Source organism: Elephas maximus, chromosome 15, assembly GCF_024166365.1.
Source record: "Elephas maximus indicus isolate mEleMax1 chromosome 15, mEleMax1 primary haplotype, whole genome shotgun sequence".
Classification (NCBI taxonomy): domain Eukaryota; kingdom Metazoa; phylum Chordata; class Mammalia; order Proboscidea; family Elephantidae; genus Elephas; species Elephas maximus.
In genome coordinates, this window is record NC_064833.1 from 38,883,897 (window position 1) to 38,907,139 (window position 23,243).

General features: G+C 44.7%; 1 protein-coding gene across 2 annotated transcripts in view; it reads right to left on the minus strand.

Moving 5' to 3' along the window:
* BAALC (BAALC binder of MAP3K1 and KLF4) overlaps positions 1 to 22,526 on the minus strand; it is an 89,896-nt gene extending 67,370 nt beyond the window's left edge. For both annotated transcript variants that reach the window (XM_049854433.1, XM_049854434.1), the window contains exon 1: positions 22,258 to 22,526. In XM_049854433.1, coding sequence (XP_049710390.1) covers positions 22,258 to 22,417 — 160 coding nt within the window. In that variant the 5' untranslated portion in view covers positions 22,418 to 22,526. The remainder of the gene's footprint in view (positions 1 to 22,257) is intronic.
* Between the last annotated feature and the right edge of the window lie 717 nt (positions 22,527 to 23,243).

Here is a 23,243-nt window from a genome sequence, read left to right on the forward strand (position 1 = left end):
AAAGACAGATTTGTTCATTCTTTTGGCAGTCCGTGGTATATTCAATATTCTTTGCCAACACAATCATTCAAAGGCGTCAATTCTTCTTCAGTCTTCCTTATTTATTGCCCAGCTTTCACATGCATACGAGGCAATTGAAAACACCATCTCTTGCGTCAGGTGCACCTTAGTCTTCAAGGTGATATCTTTGCTTTTTAACACTTTAAAGAGTTCTTCTGCAGCAGATTTCCCTGTGTAATATACCATTTGATTTCTTGACTGCTGCTTCCATGGCTGTTGATTGTGCATTCAAGTAGAATGAAATCCTTGACAACTTCAATCTTTTCTATGTTTATCATGACATTGCTTATTGGTCCAGTTGTGAGGATTTTTGTAATCCATACTGAAGGCTGTGGTCTTTGATCTTCATCAGTAAATGCTTCAAGTCCTCTTCACTTTCAGTAAACAAGGTTGTGTTATCTGCATATTGTGGGTTGTTAATGAGTCTTCCTCCAATTCTGATGATCCTTTCTTCTTCATACAGTCCAGCTTCAAGGATTATTTGCTCAGCATACAGACTGAATAAGTATGGTGAAAGGATACAGCCCTGATGTGTGCTTTTCCTGACTTTAAACCATTCAGTATGCCCTTGTTCTGTTCGAATGACTGCCTCTTGGCCTAAGTACAGGTTCCTCATGAGCATAATTAAATGACTGGAATTCCCATTCTTCCCAATGTTATCCATAATTTGTTATGATCCACACAGGCAAATGCCTTTGCATAGTCAATAAAACATAAGTAAATATCCTTCTGGTGGTCTCTGCTTTCACCAAGGATCCATCTGACATCAGCAATGATATCCCTTGTTCCATGCCCTCTGGTGAATCTGGCTTGAATTTCTGGCAGTTCCCTGTCTATCTACTGCTGTAACTGCTTTTGAATGGGTTTTCAGCAAAATTTACTTGTGTGATAACGATATTGTTCAATAACTTCCACATTCAGTTCAATCACATTTCTTTGGAATAGGCATAAATATGGATCTCTACCAGTTGGTTGGTCAGGTAGCTATATTTCAAATTTCTTGACATAGAAGAGTGAGTACTTCCAGCACTCCATCCATTTGTTGAAATACCTCAGTTGGTATTCTGTCAGTACGTGGAGACTTGTTTTTCGCCAATGTCTTCTGTGCAGCTTTGACTTCTTCCTTCATTACTATTGGTTCTTGATCGTATGCTACCTCCTAAATAGTTGAATATTGACCAGTTCTTTTTGGTACAGTGACTCTGTGTATTCCTTCCAGTTTCTTTTGATGCTTCCTGCATCGTTCAATTTTTTGCCCATAGAATCCTTCAGTATTGCAACTCAAAGCTTGAATTTTTTTTTTCAGTTCTTTCAGCCCGAGAAATGCCGAATATGTTCTTCCCTTTTGGTTTTCTAACTCCAGGTCTTTTCACATGTCATTATAATACTTTGTCTTCTCAAGCTGCCCTTTGAATTCTTCTGTTCAGCTCTTTTACTTCATCGTTTCTTCCTTTGGCTCGACATTCAAAAACAACTTTCAGAGTTTCTTCTGACATCCATTTTGGTCTTTTCTTTCTTTCCTGTCTTTTAATGACCTCTTGCTTTTTTCATGTATGATGTCCTTGATGTCATTCCACAACTCCTCTGGCCTTCGGTCATTAGTGTTCAATGTGTCAAATCTATTCTTGAGAAGGTCTCTTAATTCAGGTGGGATATACTCAGGGACATACTTTGGTTTTTGTTGACTTGTTCTAATTTTCTTCAGCTTCAACTTGCATATGAGCAATTGATGGGCTATCCCTCAGTTGATCCCTGGCCTTGTTCTGACTGATGATATTGAGATTTTCCATCATCTTTTTGCACAGATGTACATACATGTTTGAAATTTTGAAACAGTTATATGTTTAAAATTTCATGTTAAAAAACAAACACGCCCAAGGCTACAATTAAGGGATTTCAGAATTGTTATGAGAATTGCAACCAGATGTCTGTTGGGAATAGACAACGTTCAGTTGAAGGTATAATCTCTGAGGTATGTGTATGTGTGTGTTTAAATTACCTTTTCATATAACCTTTGCTACATTTCCCACTGATTTTTTGCTTATGGCTATGGGATTTTTAGGAGCCCTAGCGGCACAATGATGAAGGACTTGGCTGCTAACCAAAAGGCTGGTGGTTTGAACCCACCAGCAGCTCTGCAGGAGAAAAGAACTAGTAATCTGTTCCTGTAAAGATTACAACCTAGGAAACCCTATGAGGAAGTTCTGCGTTGTCCTATAGGGCTGCTAGGAGTTGGAATTGACTCAATGGCACACAACAACACAGGATTTTGGGGTCCCAAGGATAGACAGTGTTTGATTTTTGCATTCAAGCGCAAAAGAAAAATAAGACTAAAGGGTATGGGGCATGTTCCCTTTGGGTCCCTTTGTTAATACACCTTTCCTCTAAGAACCCACCGGGTGTTTTATGAAGCCTTAACCTCCTACCCCTACAAATGAGCACCTGATCTAGAAAAGTAAACATCCTAACAGCAACCCATTCATCAGCTGCCCAGACTCACAGCAAACCAGACATGCAGCAACTTTTTACAATCGCCAATCCTGGTGTTGCAGTCTCTGGGGATAACTAAGGGCTAAGGAGAGCTGAGCAAAGCACAGGAAGGCACAAGGGAGAATTATTTCTCACACTTAGAGCAGCACTCACACCCTGAAAAAAAAATAGAAGGAGCATTATCTAAATCAGGGGCAGCTGTGAAAAGCAACTCAAGCCACGGGGGGCCAATGGGCTGGGTGCTGAGTTGATGGGAGGGTCCCCACATTCCTGGGAGCCCGAGGCAGGGAGAGGTCCTGAGAGCACTGGGAAGGAGGTGAAGTTAATTTTCAGGTGCCCTCTGCTTTACTGTGGGTGGTGCCATAGTAGTATTTTCTTCCTAAATCCTACCGAACTCAAGAGCATGCTTTGCCCAATAAAATCTCTAATACCTTAATGCCCTAATGTAATCAGAGATATTTCAATACCCTTTAAAAACTGCCTTCAAGGCGAAAAATCAACATTATCCCACTTATTCATTCTTTGTTGATTCCACAAATATTGTTTAAGTACCTATGTGCTCGGATATTTAGAGGTGGGTTTGAGGTTTGGGACCAGTAAGTACAAAACTGCAGAAACTGAAAAGGTATGTCTTTCCTCTCTTTCATGCTTCCTCTGGGGTTAAACACTGGCTCTTAAACCTCACTGTGCCTCAGAATCACCTAGCACAGGAGTAGGCAAATGATGGCCCATGGGCCAACTCTCGCCTAATGCCTGTTTTGGTCAATAGTCGTATTAGAGCACAGCCATACTCATTTATTTATGCATTGTCTACGGCTATTTTGGCACTAAAATAGCAGAGCTGAGCAGTTGCAACAGAGATCAGTATGGCCCTTAAAACCTAAAACTTTTACTATCTGTCCTTCTGCGGAAAAAGTTGGCTGACCTCTCACCTAGGACCTCTCTTCTCTATGAATGATCCATGGACCAGCAGCATTAGCTTCACCTGGCAGCTTGTTAGAAATGTAGAATATCAGGCTCCATGTTCTGACCTAAAGAACTTGTTAAACCTACAGGTTTTCTGGTCCCACCCCACCCTACCATACCGAAGCCCAAGGCTGAGGTGTTTTTCATTGTTATTATTTTAGGGTTTTTTTTTTTGTTGTTAGTTTGTTTCCCAGGTGAATCTGATGTGTAACAACTACCTATCAGTTGCCATCCACTATATTCCACCTCATGGTGACCCCGTGTTTGTCAGAGCAGAACTGTGATCTATAGGGTTTTCACTGGCTGATTTTCAGAAGTGGATTGCCAGGCCTTTCTTTTGAGGCACCTCTGGAACCTCTGACCATTTGGTTAGCAGCAGAGCTGGTTAACAGTTTGTATGACCCAGAGACATGCAGCAACTAGGGAAGCAGAAAGATGAATAAGGTGCTATGGTCCCTGCCTACAGAGGTCTCATCCAGGTCACCCAGCAGCAACCCAAGAGAACTGGCTACTGAAGGCTCACAGCTGAGCGCCTCTCTGGGGATTACCTCTGTGGAAGAAAGCTGTGCAGTACCCAACATCACTTCCTTTTTCTGGAGAGAGCCTGCACCCAATGCCTGACTGATATGGGGTAATAAGGCCTACCTCCTCATCTCAGTGGGGAGTACTCTGAAGGGCCATCCCAGGTCCAGAGCTCCCCCTGAGATCAGCAGAGGCCTCTACCGTAACAGGCCTTCACCTTTGCCCTCTGCCCCAACCTACATCCCTCACCCCTCACAGGCATTGTTTCCTAGAGGTCTCCCCAATAAAAGTCTATTTCAATGTCTGGTTTTTGACACTGTCTTTAGGAGCGTACAATACAATAGCAGAGATAAGTCACAATCACAAATAAGAAAATTCAAAGCAGAATAAATGTCCTAAAAGGTGTATGCTAGGGAAGATGTGTCTGTCACGGAAGCATGGGAGGGCAGGGCTCTGAGAGGCGGTGAGGGCAGTGAGGTGGAAGATGGGAGGGCAGGGCTCTAAGAGGTGGTGAGAGCAGTGAGGTGGAAGATGGGAGGGCAGGGCTCTGAGAGGTGGTGAGGGCAGTGAGGTGGAAAATGGGAGGGCAGGGCTCTAAGAGGTGGTGAGAGCAGTGAGGTGGAAGATGGGAGGGCAGGGCTCTGAGAGGTGGTGAGAGCAGTGAGGTGGAAGATGGGAGGGCAGGGCTCTAAGAGGTGGTGAGAGCAGTGAGGTGGAAGATGGGAGGGCAGGGCTCTAAGAGGTGGTGAGAGTAGTGAGGTGGAAGATGGGAGGGCAGGGCTCTGAGAGGTGGTGAGGGCAGTGAGGTGGAAGATGGTAGGGCAGGGCTCTGAGAGGTGGTGAGGGCAGTGAGGTGGAAAATGGGAGGGCAGGGCTCTAAGAGGTGGTGAGAGTAGTGAGGTGGAAGATGGGAGGGCAGGGCTCTGAGAGGTGGTGAGGGCAGTGAGGTGGAAGATGGTAGGGCAGGGCTCTGAGAGGTGGTGAGGGCAGTGAGGTGGAAAATGGGAGGGCAGGGCTCTGAGAGGTAGTGAGGGCAGGGAGGTGGAAGATGGGAGGGCAGGGCTCTGAGAGGTGGTGAGGGCAGGGAGGTGGAAGATGGGAGGGCAGAGCTCTGAGAGGTGGTGAGGGCAGCAAGGATGAGGCAGCTCAGGCAAAGGTCCAGCAGAGTGGAGATGGCTTTCAGAAAGCTGGTGGAAGATGAGGCTTGTTATAGACTGAATTCATCCCCCCAAAATATGTGTTGAAATCCTAACCCCTATTCCTTTGGATGGAAACCCTGTGGTGGTTAAGTGCTACAGCTGCTAACTAAAAGGTCGACAGTTCGAATCTACCATTCCTTGGAAACTCTATGGAGCAGTTCTACTCTGTCCTATAGGGTCGCTATGAGTCAGAATCGACTTGACGGCAATGGGTTTGGTTTTTTTGGTTTTTGTATTTCTGGCATAGCGGCACTAAGACAAGGCTGGAGAGAAAGCCCTAAATGCGAGGCTAAGATGTTTGCTTTCAGTAGGCAACAGGAGACTATGAAAGGCTTTAGAGCAAAACAGGACAATAATGAACCCAGCTATGCTTCGGGAATGTTCTCCTGTCAATAGCATAAAGGGGATTGGAGTAGGAAGGCTGGCAGGATGGGGACCCATCAGAGGCTATTACAAATTACTAGGTGAGGAGCAACGGAAAACCCGGGCTAAGGCTGCAGAGAGGCAAGACCAGGGGCTCAGAATGGTGAGCCCAACTCCACTCTGCCACTTACAATCTGTGTGCCCTTAGCCAAGTTACCTTCACCTCATCTCTCTGAGTTTCCTCATCTGTAAAATGGAGATAGCAGAATTAAGTGATAAATATGCAATGCCTGGCACACGCTGGGTACACAATAAACGACAGCCACACTCATGAGGCCAGTGGCTGTGTTCATTTGTGTTTGCACACACATCACTTATCACCCAGCAAGCATGTCTGATCATGGCTGCTATGAAGGCTGCTCTTGAAAAATGAATCCTGGAGGTTAATAATTTAATGAGGCCTCATGCCTGTTGCTGATTGAGGTGCCGAACCCTGAATCATTCCTCTCACGATGGGTGGACAGGCGATTGTGGCTTCCACTGTAACTGCCCCATGCCCTGTTGTTATGGCGACCAGTTTCCCAAACGGCCTTGTTATTTTCTACAAATCCTCTGTTTCCTCATGCCCTGAAGCCCACACGTCCTAGAAAAAATAGCAGGATGATTTTTTTTTTTTTTTGAACTTCCACAGGAAACACAATCAACTCTTTAATTAGCCAATTGGCTGTCTGCAGCTCCAGCAGAAGCCCCCCGCCCCCAGCCTGTGCGTCAGAGTGACGCTGCCCTGCAAATCTCCACACTTGTTCTCACTAATTGGAAATTTGTGCCACAGAATATCACCTGGCGCATCAGTCTTCCGGCTGGCATGAGCCTTGCGGGGAAATGAACAAAAAACAAAGGAATGTCAACCATGCATCTTATGTACACAGCACAGACTTTGACGTCAAAAGCCCATTCTAAAAGATTTGGCTGAGTTTATGGTATTACTGTATTATTTTAAAAATCAGCACATGTAGATTTCAGCACATGTAAACTTTTCAGCAAATATTCACCTTTATGAACTTGACTGACGCATGGGAATGTTGAAAACACGATTATTATTATTGTTAACAAAATCTTAATACTAACAATTACTTAAAAAAAAAAAAGATGAGAAGGTAAGGGGGCAAGGAAACTAGATTCCTGGAAAGGGGAGCAACCAGAATGGAAACAATGAGAATGTTCACACATTGGGAAGGATTAACCAATGTCCCTGAACAATTTGTGTAAAAATTGTTGAATGGGAACCAAATCTGCTGTGTAAACTCTCACCAAAAACACAATAAAACATTATTTAAAAAAAAAAAAAACTTAATAATAACATCCTGTCTCCTTGGTTTCAGGCAGACCTCTCTCCTCATCTACCTACTTCTCCCTTCCTCCTGCTAATTTTCTCTCTTTTCTGACCACAGCCTTAGGATCAAAGGTCCCGCCACCCTGCTGGCTGCCTACCCGTATCTGTTCTCCCCTTTTTTTCCTTTGCCAAAAGAACCCTGATACTTTTAGGGCACCATGTTTCCAGCTAAAAATCTTGATTTCCCAGAGTTCCTTATAGCCAGGGGTAGCCATGTAGCACACTTCTGGATAGTGAGACCAAAGCAAAGTCGGCTGGGTTCTGAGAAAGCTACTGCTTTACAAATAAACAGGGAACAGGCTCAGGTACTCTATTCCTTTCTGCCCTTCCCCCTCCTCCCTATTGGAAATAAGATGGCACGACATCTTGCAACCACAGGGATGAAACCCACACACTGAGGATGGCAAAGCAATCGACTAAAAGGAGCCCCGGTTCTTGATAGCATCCTGAGCAGCACACCTATCCAAGTCCAAACTTCTTAAGTGCAAAACATAAACCCTCTACATGCGAAGCCACAGTTCATATGATTTCTGGTCCATGTAGCCAAACCAATTCCTAACTGACAGAAAAGGTGAAGAGGGCTCCGTTCATTCAACAACCATTCCCTGCGTGCCTACTCTGTGCCAGGCACCGTGCTAAGCAATGGGTCTACAATAGTGAGCGAGGCACTCAAGGCCCTAGACTCCATGGAGTGAGGTAATCAAGAAGTAATAGATTCACAAAACAGTGGGAGACTGTACTGTCAGGAAGGAAATAACCAGCCAGTAACTAGGGTAGGGAGTCACTCCCTAGGTGGTGCAAAGAGCTAACATACTCAGCTGCTAATGGAAAAGGTGGAGGTTCAAGCTTGCCCAATCCTCTTCTGAAAAATCAGCCATTGAAACCCCTATGGAGCACAGTTCTACTCTGACACACATGGGGTTGCCCTGAGTCAGAGTCGACTCGGCTGCAACTGGGTTTAAGTGGGGAAAGCTGATCTCTCTGAGGAGATGATGTCTGAACTGACAGCTGAAGGGTGAGGTGGAGTCTATATGTAAAGGGGATGGTGGGGAGAAGCACATTCCAGCAAGTGTAAAGTCTGGGTTGCAGATTAAGTTTGGAGTATTCAAAGGACAGACAGGAATCCAGTGTGATCAGAACACTCTTAATGAGAGAAAGAACAGTGTAAACAAAGCTGAAGAAGCAGACAGGGACTGAGTCTTGTGTAACATAGACCCTTGTAGGCCATGGGAAGGGGCTGAGATTTTATTTCCCGTAAATTGAGAAGCTATCAGAGGGTACTAAAGGGGAGAATGGCAGAACCTGGGATATGTTTGTAAAAATTACTTTCCCTGTGACATGAAGAATTAATTGTCAAGGGCAACAATGGAAACAGGCTATTACAGAGATTCACTGTTAAAAGATAACAGTGGCCTGGATTTGGGTAGGGCCAATGGAGATGAAAAGTAGACCTTCATCCAAACGGAACTGCCTTTGTTGTCCTTGTAGATGATTATAACAAAGAACAAGTTCATCAGTGCACTTAGAATCCAGACAGGACAATGGGAAGAAGATGACTAAAGATGTTAGAAAAACTCTGAAGTAGCAAGAAAGACATATGGGAGGTAATTTGAGGGAAAGATTGAAGAATTCACAGTAAGTCTTTGATTCTTCTCAGTATTCAGAGGGAAAGAGTGGGACAGTATGGGAAGCTATTTTATATAGGACTGTAATAGCATATTAATAAGAAATGGATAGAATTGCGAAGAGATTGTGAAGATGGAGATTCTAGAGTATGAATTTCTCTTGGGCACGATCACCAGCACTTAACACTTTTTCCAGCAATGCCAGGCAGCTTGGACACACGGATGGAAGAAGCAGAGGGGAAGGTGACCCAGTGTTTGAGACTGGCATTGTGAGCCCAGGGCAAGATGGAGGAGGTGAGTGAACTTTGGTGGCAGGGTAGACAGTACTGAAATGCTAGACCCTTCGTATTTGTGGGAGAAGCTTGGGTGGCACAAGTGGTTTGCAATCAGCTACTAACCTAAAGTTTGGTGGTTCGAAACCACTCAGCAGGTCCATGGAAGAAAGGCTTGAAGAACTGCTTCCATAAAGATTACAGCCTAGAAACCCCTATGGAGTAGTTCTACTCAACAGCAATGGGCTTGGGGATTTTATTTTATTTTTTTTGGTCTTCATATTTTTTGTTGTTGTTGTCAGGTGCCATCGAGTCAGTTCCAATTCATACTGACCCTATGCACAACAGAACGAAACACTGCCCAGTCCTGAGCCATCCTTACAATCGTCGTTACGCTTGAGCTCATTGTTGCAGCCACTGTGTCAATCCATCTCGTTGAGGGTCTTCCTCTTTTCTGCTGACCCTGTACTCTGCCAAGCATGATGTCCTTCTCCAGGGACTCATCCCTCCTGACAACATGACCAAAGTAGTTAAGACACAGTCTTGCCATCCTTGCTTCTAAGGAGCATTCTGGTTGTACTTCTTCTAAGACAGATTTGTTCATTCTTTTGGCAGTCCATGGTATATTCAATATTCTTCTCCAACACCACAATTCAAAGGCATCAATTCTTCTTCAGTCTTCCTTATTCATTGTCCAGCTTTCACATGCATATGATGCGATTGAAAATACCATGGCTTGGGTCAGGCACACCTTAGACTTCAAGGTGACATCTTTGCTCTTCAAAACTTTAAAGAGGTCGTTTGAAGCAGACTTACTGAATGCAACGAGTCTTTTGATTTCTTGCCTGCTGCTTCCATGGGTGTTGATTGTGGATCCAAGTAAAATGAAATCCTTGACAACTTCAATCTTTCCTCCATTTATCATGATGTTGCTCATTGGTCCAGTTGTGAGGATTTTTGTCTTCTTTATGCTGAGATACAATCCATACTGAAGGCTGTGGTCTTTGATCTTCATTAGTAAGTGCTTCAAGTCCTCTTCACTTCCAGCAAGCAAGGTTGTGTCATCTGCATAATGTAGGTTGTTAATGAGTCTTCTTCCAATCCTGATGCCCCGTTCTTCTTCATATAGTCCAGCTTCTCGGATTATTGCTCAGCATACAGATTGAACAGGTATGGTGAAAGAATACAACCCTGACACACGCATTTCCTGACTTTAAACCAATCAATATCCCCTTTTTCTGTCAGAACACCTGCCTCTTGACCTATGTAAAGGCTCCTCAAGAGCACAATTAAGTGTTCCGGAATTCCCATTCTTCGCAATGTTACCCATAATTTGTTATGATCCACACAGTCAAATGCGTTTGCGTAGTCAATAAAACACAGGTAAACATCCTTCTGGTATTCTCTGCTTTCAGCCAGGATCCATCTGACATCAGCAATGATAACCCTGGTTCCACGTCCTCTTCTGAAACCGGCCTGAATTTCTGGCAGTTCCCTGTCAATATACTGCTGCAGCTGTTTTTGAATGATCTTCAGCAAAATTTTGCTTGCGTGTGATATTAATAATATTGTTCTATGATTTCCACATTCGGTTGGATCACCTTTCTTGGGAATAGGCATAAATATGGATCTCTTCCAGTCAGTTGGCCAGGAAGCTGTCTTCCATATTTCTTTGCATAGACGAGTGAGCACCTCCAGTGCTGCATCTGTTTGTTGAAACATCTCAATTGATAGTCCATCAATTCTTGGAGCCTTGTCTTTTGCCAATGCCTTCAGAGCAGTTTGGACTTCTTCCTTCAGTATCATCCGTTCCTGATCATATGCCACCTCTTGAAATGGTTGAACATTGACTAATTCTTTTTGCTATAATGACTCTCTGCATTCGTTCCATCTTCTTTTGATGCTTCCTGCGTTGTTTGATATTTTCCCCATAGAATCCTTCACTATTGCAACTCGAGGCTTGAAATTTTTTTCAGTTCTTTCAGCTTGAGAAATGCTGAGTGTGTTCTTCTTCCCTTTTGGTTTTCCACCTCCAGCTCTTTGCATGTGTCATTATAATACTTTACTTTGTCTTCTCGAGATGCCCTTTGAAATCTTCTGTTCAGTTCTTTTACCTCATCAATTCTTCCTTTTGCTTTAGCTGCTCGACATTCAAGAACAAGTTTCAGAGTCTCCTCTGACATCCATCTTAGTCTTTTCTGTCTTTTCAATGACCTCTTCCTTTCTTCATGTATGATGTCCTTGATGTCATTCCACAACTCGTCTGGTCTTTGGTTACAAGCATTCAATGTGTCAAATCTATTCTTCAGATGGTTTCTAAATTCAGGTCGGATATACTCAACGTCATATTTTGGCCCTGTGGACTTGCTCTGATTTTCTTCAGTTTCAGCTTGAACTTGCATATGAGCAATTGATGGTCTGTTCCACAGTCAGCCACTGGCCTTGTTCTGACTGATGATATTGAGCTTTTCCATTGTCTCTTTCCACAGATGTAGTCAATTTGATTTCTGTGTGTCCCATTTGGTGAGGTCCATGTGTATAAAAAAAAAAGTGTATAGTCACTGTTTATGTTGGTGAAAGAAGGTATTTGCAATGAAGAAGTCATTGGTCTTGCAAAATTCTATCATTCGATCTCCAGCATTGTTTCAATCACCAAGGCCATATTTTCCAACTGATCCTTCTTCTTTGTTTCCAACTTTCGCATTCCAATCACCAGTAATTATCAGTGCATCTTGATTGCATGTTCGATCAATTTCAGCATGCAGCAGCTGATAAAAACCTTCTATTTCTTCATCTTTGGCCCTAGTGGTTGGTGCGTAAATTTGAATCATAGTCGTATTAACTGGTCTTCCTTGTAGGCATATGGATATTATCCTATCACAACAGCATTGTACTTCAGGATAGATCTTGAAAGTTATTTTTTACAATGAATGCAACACCATTCCTCTTCAAGTTGTCATTCCCAGCATAGTAGACTATATGATTGTCCGATTCAAAATGGCCAATACCAGTCCATTTCAGCTCACTAACGCCTAGGATATCGATGTTTATGCATTCCATTTCATTTTTGACGATTTCTAATTTTCCTAGATTCATACTTGGTACGTTCCAGGTTCCAATTATTAATGGATGTTTGCAGCTGTTTCTTCTCATTTGGAGTCGTGCCACATCAGCAAATGAAGGTCCCGAAAGCTTTACTCCAACCACGTCATTAAGGTTGACTCTACTTTGAGGAGGCAGCTCTTCCCCAGTCATCTTTTGAGTGCCTTCCAACCTGGGGGCTCATCTCCCAGCACTATATCAGACAATGTTCTGCTGCTATTCATAAGGTTTTCACTGGCTAATACTTTTCAGAAGTAGACTGCTGGGTCCTTCTTCCTAGTCTGTCTTAGTCTGGAAGCTCAGCTGAAACCTGTCCTCCATGGGTGACCCTGCTGAGATCAGATTAATTCTACAACAATTCCCATTCTACACATGTGGAAACTGAAACCCTGAAAAGCTAAGAAACTTGCTCAAGGTCACACAGATGGCAAATGCCTGGTGTTAAAGTCTAATTCCTTAATCACTGAGCTGTATTGCCTCCAAACAAAGTAACCAGTAAGGTGATGGATAAAGACAGCAGAAAGGGGTCCAGGAACTGGAGGTCATGATGAATGTAAAAAGCTGGCTGCCTGGGGACAGGAAATATCTGAAGTCATAAAGAGTGAGACCAGATCTGGTAAGGTGGTCCTGTGAGTGTGGCCATGTCAGAGGGCAATACAATGGCTTGGATCGTCTCCAGATCAAAAGACTCTGTTTTGGATTTCCAGCCAAAGGGCATCTGGCTAGCAGCTGGCAACTCAGTCTTTCCCAAGTGCCCACTAAAATACCTATAAAGACATAGTAAAAGACCAAGACTCACAGTAGCACCAAAAACAAAGACTAATACACAACCTAATCCCAGAATCTAGGAGAAATTGGTACCATTAGTAAAGCAGATAATGCTAGATTGAGAAAAATCTACCCAGGCTCTTGGCTTTGTTCATGACACAGAAGCCACATGGCAAGATGTAGGCAGACAATCCATACCTATCCCATCTAACACAGAGATCTAGAGCTGGAAGTGTATGAAGCTGTACCAACTGAACACTGGGCAGCCAACACACCTGACCTCTGGGCATCTGGGACTGAGACAGAGAGCTGGTCCCAACACACACATACACACCCCATACACACAGGGAGAGGTCATGTCGCTACATCCATAAAGAGACAGTAAATCCCGGAAAAACAGTTGGGCAGAATATAAAACAGCATGCTCAGCATGAACCCATTGGGGAGGGGGGACGATTACATCTAGTAGAGTCAAAATATGCATTTACCTGGTAATACTTGTTGACCCCAGGCTCACAACAACCCAATGCACAACAGAAGGAAAGGCTACCTGGTCCTGCATTATACCCACGATCATTTGGGGATCACACTGTTTTGACTCATAGGGTTTTCACTGGCTGATTTTCAGAAGCAGACCACCAGTACTTCCTTCCTGGTCTGTATTCATCTGGAAGTCCCACTGAAGCCTGTCTGGTATCACAGCAGCACACAAGTCTCCACTGAGAAACTGTCAGTGTTTGCACATGAGGCGCATTGGTTGGGAATTGAACCCAGGACTCCTGCATAGAAGGTGAGAATTCTATCACTGAACAATCACTGCCCTCTGGTATTTAATCTACCTGAATTCAACTACATTTTCTTAGTACTGAATGAAAAAAAAAAAAAGGAAAAGATCCTTTCATTTATCCATGGCCTTTACTCCTTTGCTCTTCCTCCATTCAAACCAGACAGTTAAGAGCTCTTTTGCTAACCAAGAGGTTGGCGGTTCAAACCCATCTAGCAGCTCCAAGAGAGAACCTGCTCCTGTAAAGATTAAAAAAATTACAGCCTAGAAAACCATATAGGGCAGTTCTACTTAGTCACATGGGGTCACTATGAGTCAAAATCGACTTGATGGCACCTAACAACAACAACAACTCCAAATATTTTCCTAAAAGTAGAAAAACAAAAAAATATTTTTAATTGGCCTTTGAGCTTCCAAGGAATTTGAGGGATTTTTCCCATAGCCCTAACATTTGGACATCACAACAAGCCAAACCAGTTGCCATTCAGTCAATTCCCCATGTGTGTCAGAGGAGAACTGCGCTCTATAGGGTTTTCAATGATTGTGATTTTCAGAAGCAGATCACCAGGGTTTTCTTCCAAGGTGCCTCTGGGTAGATATGAACCACCAACCTTTTGGTTAGCAGCCTAGTACTTAACCATTTGCATCACCCAGGGACTCCTCCCTTAAATATAACCCCCACAAAAGACACAACCTGCACTGTATATAAAGGGCCTGAAGAGTGAGACCTAAATGTTGGCAGAAGCATTATTTTCCTCTGTGTGTTTTTCTATATTTTCTAATTTTTTTTTTCCTGTGAGGAACATGCATTGTATTTGAACCCAGAAAAAAAATTTTTTTCTGCCCAAAGACTTCTCATCTTTAACGAGCTCACCAGGTGATCTGGATGCAAGTGATTTTCTGAATACCCACTATAGCACTGCTCTAGAGAGACAGGGGCAGGCCACTTAGCATAGGCAGGAGGCAGCACCAGCGCCCCCAGGCTGCAGGTACCCTATCCTCAAGGACTTGAGTCTTCAGCATTGTTAATGGTGGCAGGAGGCTCCCATTCCAAGTGGTTAACACTTTCAAACAAGCCAAAGGCAGATGGGATGGGGAGGCTACTAAATTTGTGCTTAACAGTTACAGAAAAATGGACACTTCCCTGGATTTAGAAGCAAGAACTTGAATTCTGATCCAGACTCTTCTATTGCCTAGATGTGTGACCTTGCTCTTTTAATCTCGCTGAGCCTCAGTTTCCTCATCTGGCAAGTGGTGATGACAATGGAAATTTATGAGGTCACTAAGAGGGTTATATGAGCTAATAAAAAAAAAAAGGTCACACATACAAATAAATGCTTGATAAATGCTATATTTGAACCTAAATGGCAAGCAAATAGACCCACCCTCAGAAGGAAGTGTGAGGAAGTGGCAATGGAAATCCTCTATTTCCAGATGTTCACAGTATTTGTGCTCATAAAACTCACTCTAAAAGAGATTTATCCCCAGAGAGGAAGGGATGGCTAGGGCATGGGGGAAGGGGAGGGTAGCATGTGAGGAGGTGAATGCTGCTGGTTGCCAAGCTAGAAAGGGCTAGATTACAGTTTGAGTCAGGGTAAACCCATCCAGTCTGCTCTACAGATGGAAGCTACAGGGACATTCAGACTGTCGAGAGAACCTCTCTAGGAATCCTGACCAGGACTGGATTTTGTAATAGGAAGCCAAGTAGTCTGCTGGGAGCAGCTAGCAGCTTAGGGTCTGACCCCAAAAGGCTCCAAGAATGAATGCCCAGGCACCAACAGCCAAAGAACAACAGGTTCAGATGCCCAACTTCACTAAAGGGTAGAACAACCTTAGCAACAGCAAGGTGTGTGCCATGGGCCACAGATCCCAGGGCGAAGGCAGAACCTCCAGAGGCCCAAGCCTGAGAGATTGATGAGCACAGGATAAGCTAGAAAAAGACCGCTTGCCAGACCAAGAGGAGGCTGTCTTCTTCCCACTGCGGTCCATGCCTGAAAAAAAAAATACAGGAAGTGATTCTGGAATGCATTCATGATCTTACCACACTTAGTAGTGGAGCCACCCTAAATCCATCTCTGGTTAAAGTCAGAATAGCTTTATCTAGAGTCCAATGGCCTGGTTTTTAAGACCAAAGCACCTAAGATGAGACTCAAAAAAGAGGTTACAAGAAAGACTAAGCCTTATTTTCATATCTACATCAGTCATCCATTCATTCATTCATTTTTGGAAGCACTGAACAAATGTACGGTGGATGCCAGGCATGGAAATGTCAGTAATGAGATCCCCAAACCAGAGGAGCTCACAGGCTCACTGGAGAGACAGAGGCATGAATAAGCCCTAGCAATACAGTGTGATCCATGGTATCACAGGGATAAATCTCATTGGTAGAACCTGATACCTCTGCCCAGGAGACAAGGACCATGGCAACGCTAAGACTTCCTAAACCTTCATAACTTGCCTAAGTTTGCTACCACCTGTTTCTGGGTAGTGATTTTTGCAATATGATTCTTACAACAAAAAAATTTCTGTTTGAGAAAGAGGTACTGGAGAGGTGGGGATGCTGTCTTACTATGTAACTGACCAGGGAGACAAGAACTGGAAATGGATGAGGAGATGGAAACAATTTTGTTGAAGAAAGAAAACAGCATCTCTGTGGCCTGCAGGAAGACAAAAGTGGACGCAGAGAAGCTTGAGGAGATTCCTTCATTAAGAGAGATCACTTGAAGCCACAGTATTAGGCACAGGGATACAACAGTGAACAAAAGACCTGACCTTACAGAGCTTGTCATCCTCGAGGGGGACAGACATTAGTCACTAATTATTTAGAGTACACCAATGTTCACTGCAGCACTTCCACAAAAGTCAAAATGTGGGAACAACCAAAATGCCCATCAACAGGTGAACAGGTAAACAAAGCGTGGTATACACATACAGTGAAACGTTATTATTCAGCCATAAAGAGAAACGAAGTCCTGGTGTATGCCATAACATGCATGAACTTTGAAAACATTATGCTGAGGAAAAGATGTCAGTTGCAAAAAGACAAATACTAAATGATCTCACTTATATGAACTAAGCAAATGTATAGAAACCAAAAATTATTACTGCTTATCAGTAGTAAGAGGGAGAGGGGAAAGGGATGTTTTTGATTAGGGAACATTGAGTTTATGCTAACAGTAGTGGAATAATTTGGAAGGGGATAGTGAGACTTGTACGTCTTGAAGAATTTAATCAATGTCATTGAATTCTACATGTAGAAATTGTTATAAATAAATAAAATAGAAAAGTATAATTATTTGGAAATCTAACCACAAGTGGTAACTGGTATATGGAGGGAGATAGGAGGGTAGACTGAGGGAATGGTTAAGTGGCAGAAGTCCAGGCGGGTTCTCCATGGGTACTCTCAGGGGAAGTAATCAGGGCAACAGGATGCCTTCCTTCACCTCTCCCAGCTGTAAGGGCCTGCAGGACCAGTCCTCTCCCTTCTCTGGGCAAATGCAGAGGTCTGTATACACACTAGGGGAGCCCTGGTGGTGCAGTGGTTAAGAGCTCGGCTGCTAACCAAAAGGTCAGCAGTTGGAATCTACTAGCCGCTCCTTGGAAACCCTATGGGGCTGTTCTACCCTGTCCTACAGGGTTGCTAAGAGTCAGAATTGACTTGATGGCAACGGGTTTTGGTTTTATGGGTACACACCACACTGTCACTTCCTCAGAGCCCCCGCTCTCACACTCCCCAGGCAGAATAAACTGCTTGGTCCTCTGCACTCCTACAGCACATTCCCTCATGCTATTCCAACATGTTCCATACTACCTGAGGTGTGTCCACTTTTATGTCTGTCTTCCTGATATTAACTTCTTGAGGCCAAGCAACATCTCTCACTCATATTTGTACTAAATGTGTGCTGAAGGAACAAAAGAGCAAATTAATGTCTTGTATCTTTAAAAAAAAAAAAATTTTTTTTTTTTTAATCTTTAGTCTGTCAACATAGGGAAATAAAGGCCAAGAATACTGTCTCCATTGCACTATCAAAATAAATCAATGTCAGCAACTTTAAACATTGAGCTGAAACCAAAAAGATGAATTTAAACAGGAATAAATGCAAAATCCCAAATCTGAGTTACTAAGATCAATAGTATGAGTGCAGGACTCACGGGGAAAAATTATTCATTCATTCATAAGATCTGACTTAGACTGAGTCCCATCAACTCTAAAACTAAAAATCCTATAGTTGATCTCTAATTATTCAGGAAGGCAGTATTTAAGAGCATGGGCTTTGGAATCAGACAGAGCTGGGTTCCAGTCCTGGCTCTGCCTTAATAACTGTGTGAACTGGAAAAAGTTACTCAGACTCTCTAGGTCTCGTTTCCTCACTTGTAAAGGGGGATGGTAATAGTTTCTACCTCATTTGTGCTTAGTACTGGGCCCTTGGTAAATAAATGTTAGCTAATGGTAACATCAAGTGTTCTTCAGTTCATTTGACCATCCTTCAATTTATTTAGGTAAATCATTTTGCTGTGAGTCTCTAAGTCTGCAAGTTTCTGTATACTGGAGCAATTGTTACAGCAATTTAAAACTAAAAACTGGAAGTATTCTAGAAAAATTTTAAATGTTTTATTCCCTAAAGAAATTAGGAAAAAAAATCTAACAGTACAGATGGGGATATTTAAGGATGTAATTTAAGGAACTTGTGATTAAAACTAGATGAGGCTAGGAAGTTATTAATGTATGGAATGGCAGAGCTAGGCTGAGTCATGGTGACCTCAGCCTATTTCTCCTTAGGAGACCCCTCTTAGACAACAGAAGTAAAAATCAATCCAGCAAACTGATTTTATGAGGACTAAATCATACCAGACCAATTTAATTTCCTTCTGTGACACAGAGACAGGCTTCAGTGACACAGGGAAGCAACGGATATCAGATATGGTGGCTTCAGTTAAGTCTTCAATTCCAACCCACGGAATAGTCTAATCTAAAAAACTTAACTGAACTGTGATGGCCAGTAGAGATGATCTCCAAAAAGCAAAAACCAGAGGCTCAGTATCACTTAGGGAGTGAGGAGGAGGCAAGAAGCTTTCCTTTGTGGGATGGCAAAAATATGCTCCCAACGGCAAAACAAAGAATCCATCCAACAAACATTTATTGAACACCTGTCATATGACAGGCCCTCAGTCTGGACAGGACTAAGAGAAACTGAAGTGAGACTTAAAGGCAGATATGCTTAAATGGGGAGAGCCCTGGCAGCGCAGTTAAGCACTGGACTGCTAACCGGAAGGAAGGCTGGCAGTTCCACCTCACCAGCCCCTCCTGAGGAGAGACTAGCAGTCAGCTTCCATAAAGATTACAGCCTTAGAGGCCCTGTGGGGCAGGTCTACTCTGTTCTACAGGGTCACTACGAGTTGGAATCAACTCCATGGCCATGAGTATGTTTAAATGGGGGGTTTTTGGTAGACATGGTTGTGGAATTGAGGTGGGGTGGGGAGAGAGCTTTGAATGGGATTCCATTCAAAGAAATGGAATCTTTGGGCTGGGCCAGGTGTTTCAATGAAGTGGGTAAAGGTGGAGAGAAATTTTTTTAGAGAAACTATGGGATCAGAAAGGCACTTAGGAGGACCTAGGTTAAACAGATTCAAGTGAGAAAACTTCAACAGCAAGAACTGGAAGGAAGAGAAAGACGGAGGGAATCTAGGAAGAGCTGACAGGATTGAAGACCAAGTTCAAGCCAAGGGGAGGTTTAGGAAGGGCACCTATTCACTCAGAAAACCTTCATTAAATCCCAACCAAGTGTCCCACGCGTGTTAAACACAGAAGATATGCAGGTGAATTAGACCCACCCCCTGCCCTCGAAGTTTCTGAGGCTGAGGTGGCCAGGAGAAAAATGACATCAATTAGACACTAAAGAATGATCAAGGGCCCAGAAAGAAAGGACTTCTGAAGCCTGAGGAGTTGGGGGTATGTGAGGGTTCTGAAGTGGTTGAGGGATTGTCCATCCCTGGGCAATTTAACTGAGACTTCATTTGCCTTGGGTAGATGACCTCCAGAGAACTCTTCCAGCTCTAGAATTCAAGCGATGAAACCATTTTTGTTGATCTTGAATACTGGATTCTCCTGTATCTCTTCCATTTGCTCCTTCCCCCTTCCCCCCACCCCCCACCAGAAAAGGATTGATGTTAAAAAAAAAAAAAAAAGTCATTCTGGCTTCTTATCACAATATGGACTCGGTAATGGTAGGCCAATAGCTGCTCCCCAGCAGCCTGAGACAGAACTCACTGGTGGAACATTGGCAGAGGGAGAAGGGAGTAGAAGAGAATAAAGAGTCTGACTAATATCCCTGGGTATCTGAAACCCAGGAGATTTATAGCTTACTTGGATGACCCATTCTGACTAAAGATGACCAATTCTCAGCCTGAAAAACCCTCAGGGATCAAAACACTCTTCCAAGGTCCCTTGAGAATGCCAAGGGAAGCCTTGCTTCAGTCTTGAGGTTCAGAAATGTCTCCCTCCCCCAAGGCTAATGGAAATTTCTACAGGATTGGAAGAATCCTGCCCATGAGAGTTTTGCCAATTTTCAGGTACTGCCCTGGGACTGAAGCCTGGATGACGCCAGTGTCCCAAATCACCTGCGTGGCAGAGCTGTCCCATGTTTGGCAGGGTACTATGAATAAGAGCACTTGTCCCAGGCCCCATCTGTTGCAGGAACAGAACTCATGATGTATGGGATATGACTCAGGATGGCAGAGTAATAAACAAGCATTGGAAAAGATTTGAGGATCATATATGCATATATTTAAAATCAGTTGCCACCGAGTAGATCCTAAACTCATGGTGATCCCATGTGTGTCAAAGTAGAACTGTGCTCCATAGGGTTTTCAATGGCTGATTTTTCAGAAGTAGATTGCCAGGGCTTTCTTCTGAGGTGCTTCTGCATGGGCGTGCACCTCCAACCTTCAGCTAGCAGTCAAGTGCATTAACCGTTTGCATCACCCAGGGACTCCTTGTATATATTTAGCCAGTCCATAATGACTCTCTCACACACACCTACACACACACACACCTACACACACACACACACACACACACACACACAGTCACCATGGCAACCACTCCCTAAAGCTGTACTTGATGTTCTTTTTTTCACACTAGATCTGTTTAGCTTACTTCCCTGGAGTGCAGTTTTGGCCTTTGACTGCTGAGCAGTACCATGCCTGCTGGGGAGATGCTGCCACACCTAACATTCACCAGTTCCCTTTAGAAGGCTCATGTCTTAACCTTATTCTGACACTGGATCCAGCCAATGCGTCATTTGGAAATTTGATGACTGTCACTGTGAGTCGGGAAAATTAGAGACAAATAGAGGATTATGTCCTGCACAGCTTTCACTGACAGTTCTCATTAAAACTTCAGTCACAAAATTCATGTGAAAAGCTTTGGTCCTAACAGATGGACAGGACAGTTTTCAAGATTAAGGTGACATCTCTTATTTAGGAGGCATGGATTTAGGACTGCTTATCTTTTAAAAGTAGTTCACATTTCTTTCTTCCTCCTTATAATATACACTATGCTTCAAATTGGCCTTATTTCATATTAGATTTCATGACTCAGAATGAAGGGAAAACAGTTAAAATATTCTTATCCAAATATTAATCTGACTTTTGACAATATCTATGTAATAAGCAGTTACTATTTTTTTTTAAGCAGTAAGATTTTTTTCCTGTCAATGTCACAACATGTTTATGATTAAATGTCAGTCTATAACATGCAGTCTATTTTCATCTCTACCCTACAATTATTAGCATATATAAATATATATATTTTTTAATACTCTGATTTTGGCTGGAGCAGAAAATTCTTTGCATATCCTTTTATCTCTGCTAGACTTTTTTTTTTTTTAGACTGGGATTGGCCTAGGAAAGAGGATTTCACTTCCAGCCATAGTCCAGTTTTATGTCCTTTCTCATATAAAACATTGAGGTCCCATGGGGTGGGAAGAGGAAGTCCTTACCATAAAACAACTGCTTGAAAAGTACGGTTAAGTGCAGAACTAGTGATGGGAAGGGTGAGCATTCATTTTGCCCTGCACTTGGGAAGGGTGAGCATTCATTTTGCCCTGCACTAGGAGTCTGGTTTTTGTAGCCCTCGAGGGGCTCCTTCCCAAAAGGGAGAAAAGGCAAAACGACAACGATGACTCCATCCAGGGAATCACCATCAGTCGCCTTGACTGTATGTTGAAGGCAGAGCTGCCAGGTGGCCAGTGGATGGAGAACTAACCTGGCTGGGTATGCAGGTAGACAGAGCAGGAGATGGGAAATGGACCACAGTAGGACAGTGGCGACCCTGGAAAGTCGGAGGCTTAGAGTGGGCTGAGGATGGCCGGGGCCGGGGAGGGGGGGGAGGTGGCGGGGGTTAGGCGCGCCTGCGAGGTGGGCTGTGTTCCCACCTCATCCATCCCCCGGCCAATGAAAGTGCAAGGCGGAGGCAAAGAAGAATTGGGCTTCCCCGAAGATCAAGGGTTTCGCTCTCCTTGTGTAAGGGGCTCTCGCTGACCACGAACCTCTCTCTCCCCCGCCCCCCACCCCCCGCGGAATTCTCCGGGGAGACTGCGCTGCGCGCTGCTTCTGCAGGCACCAGCCCTCCGGGTTCTCACTCCCCTGACCCCGGCCTCGCCGGCTCCGGGAGAGCGCGGCCAGGCGGGGTCCGAAGAGCAGGGCCACTCACCCGCGTGCAGGCCGCCCGCCTCGGGGCCGCTGTCCGGGGCGGCGGCGCTGGGCAGTGCGTCAGAGTCGGTGTAGGTGAGCCAGGTGGACTCCGTCTCCCGGGTCCAGCTCTCGTAGTAGCGGGGCTCGATGGCATCGGCCCGGCTCCCACCGCAGCCCATCCTCCTGCGCTACGGGCGCGCCCGGCGGCCGCTCGGCTGGCGACTCCGCGCAGCTCAGCCCCGGCAGCGCAGCCCGGGTCCGCGGGGAGGCGCCGGCGGCGGCATCGCGTCCCCGCGCCCGTCTGCCTGCCCGCCCGCGCTGCAGCCAGGCGCTGAGCTCCGGCACTCGCCGCCCCCTGCGCCGCGCCCTCTCCCCGCCCGCCACTCCTCTCTGCGCGCGAAGGCCCTCCCTTTCCCCACCTCTCTCTCCTCACAGCCCCCCGCCCCCGCCTCGAGTCCCCCGCTCTCCCGCACCCTCCGTCCTTGCGCCACAGCCTACCAGGGCGCAGGACCAGCGGACCCAGGGTGGGAGGAGAGCTAGGAGGTCCCTCAGGGGCTCAGCTTCGCCCGCCATGGTTACCTGTCCAGCCTCTCGCCTATCCAGCCACCCACCAACCTACTCAGCCACCCATCCATACTAACATCCACCCTTGGGGAGAACTGAAGCATTTAGAAGGGACCCCAAGTTTTCTGGTCACTTGTTCGGAAAGTCATGGAGCCGGGACAAATGGGAAAGAAAATGCTACCACTAAGGCAGAATTAAGGAACAGTCAGACGCCTGCACCTTCTTAGCTTGTTCGGGGAGTAGGGCGTAGGGCCTATGATTTGAGAGTTCTGGGCTAGACGCTTTGACTCTAACACCTCTTCCAGTCCTGTGACTCCATCATCTTCCGAACTTTGTTCTCAAGAAAGCAAAAGAGGACCAGGAATCTCATGGGATCCAGGACACCCTCTCTGGATGGAGCTGGGAGGCCTGGTTGGCTCTCCCCCTTCAAGGCCAGCACTA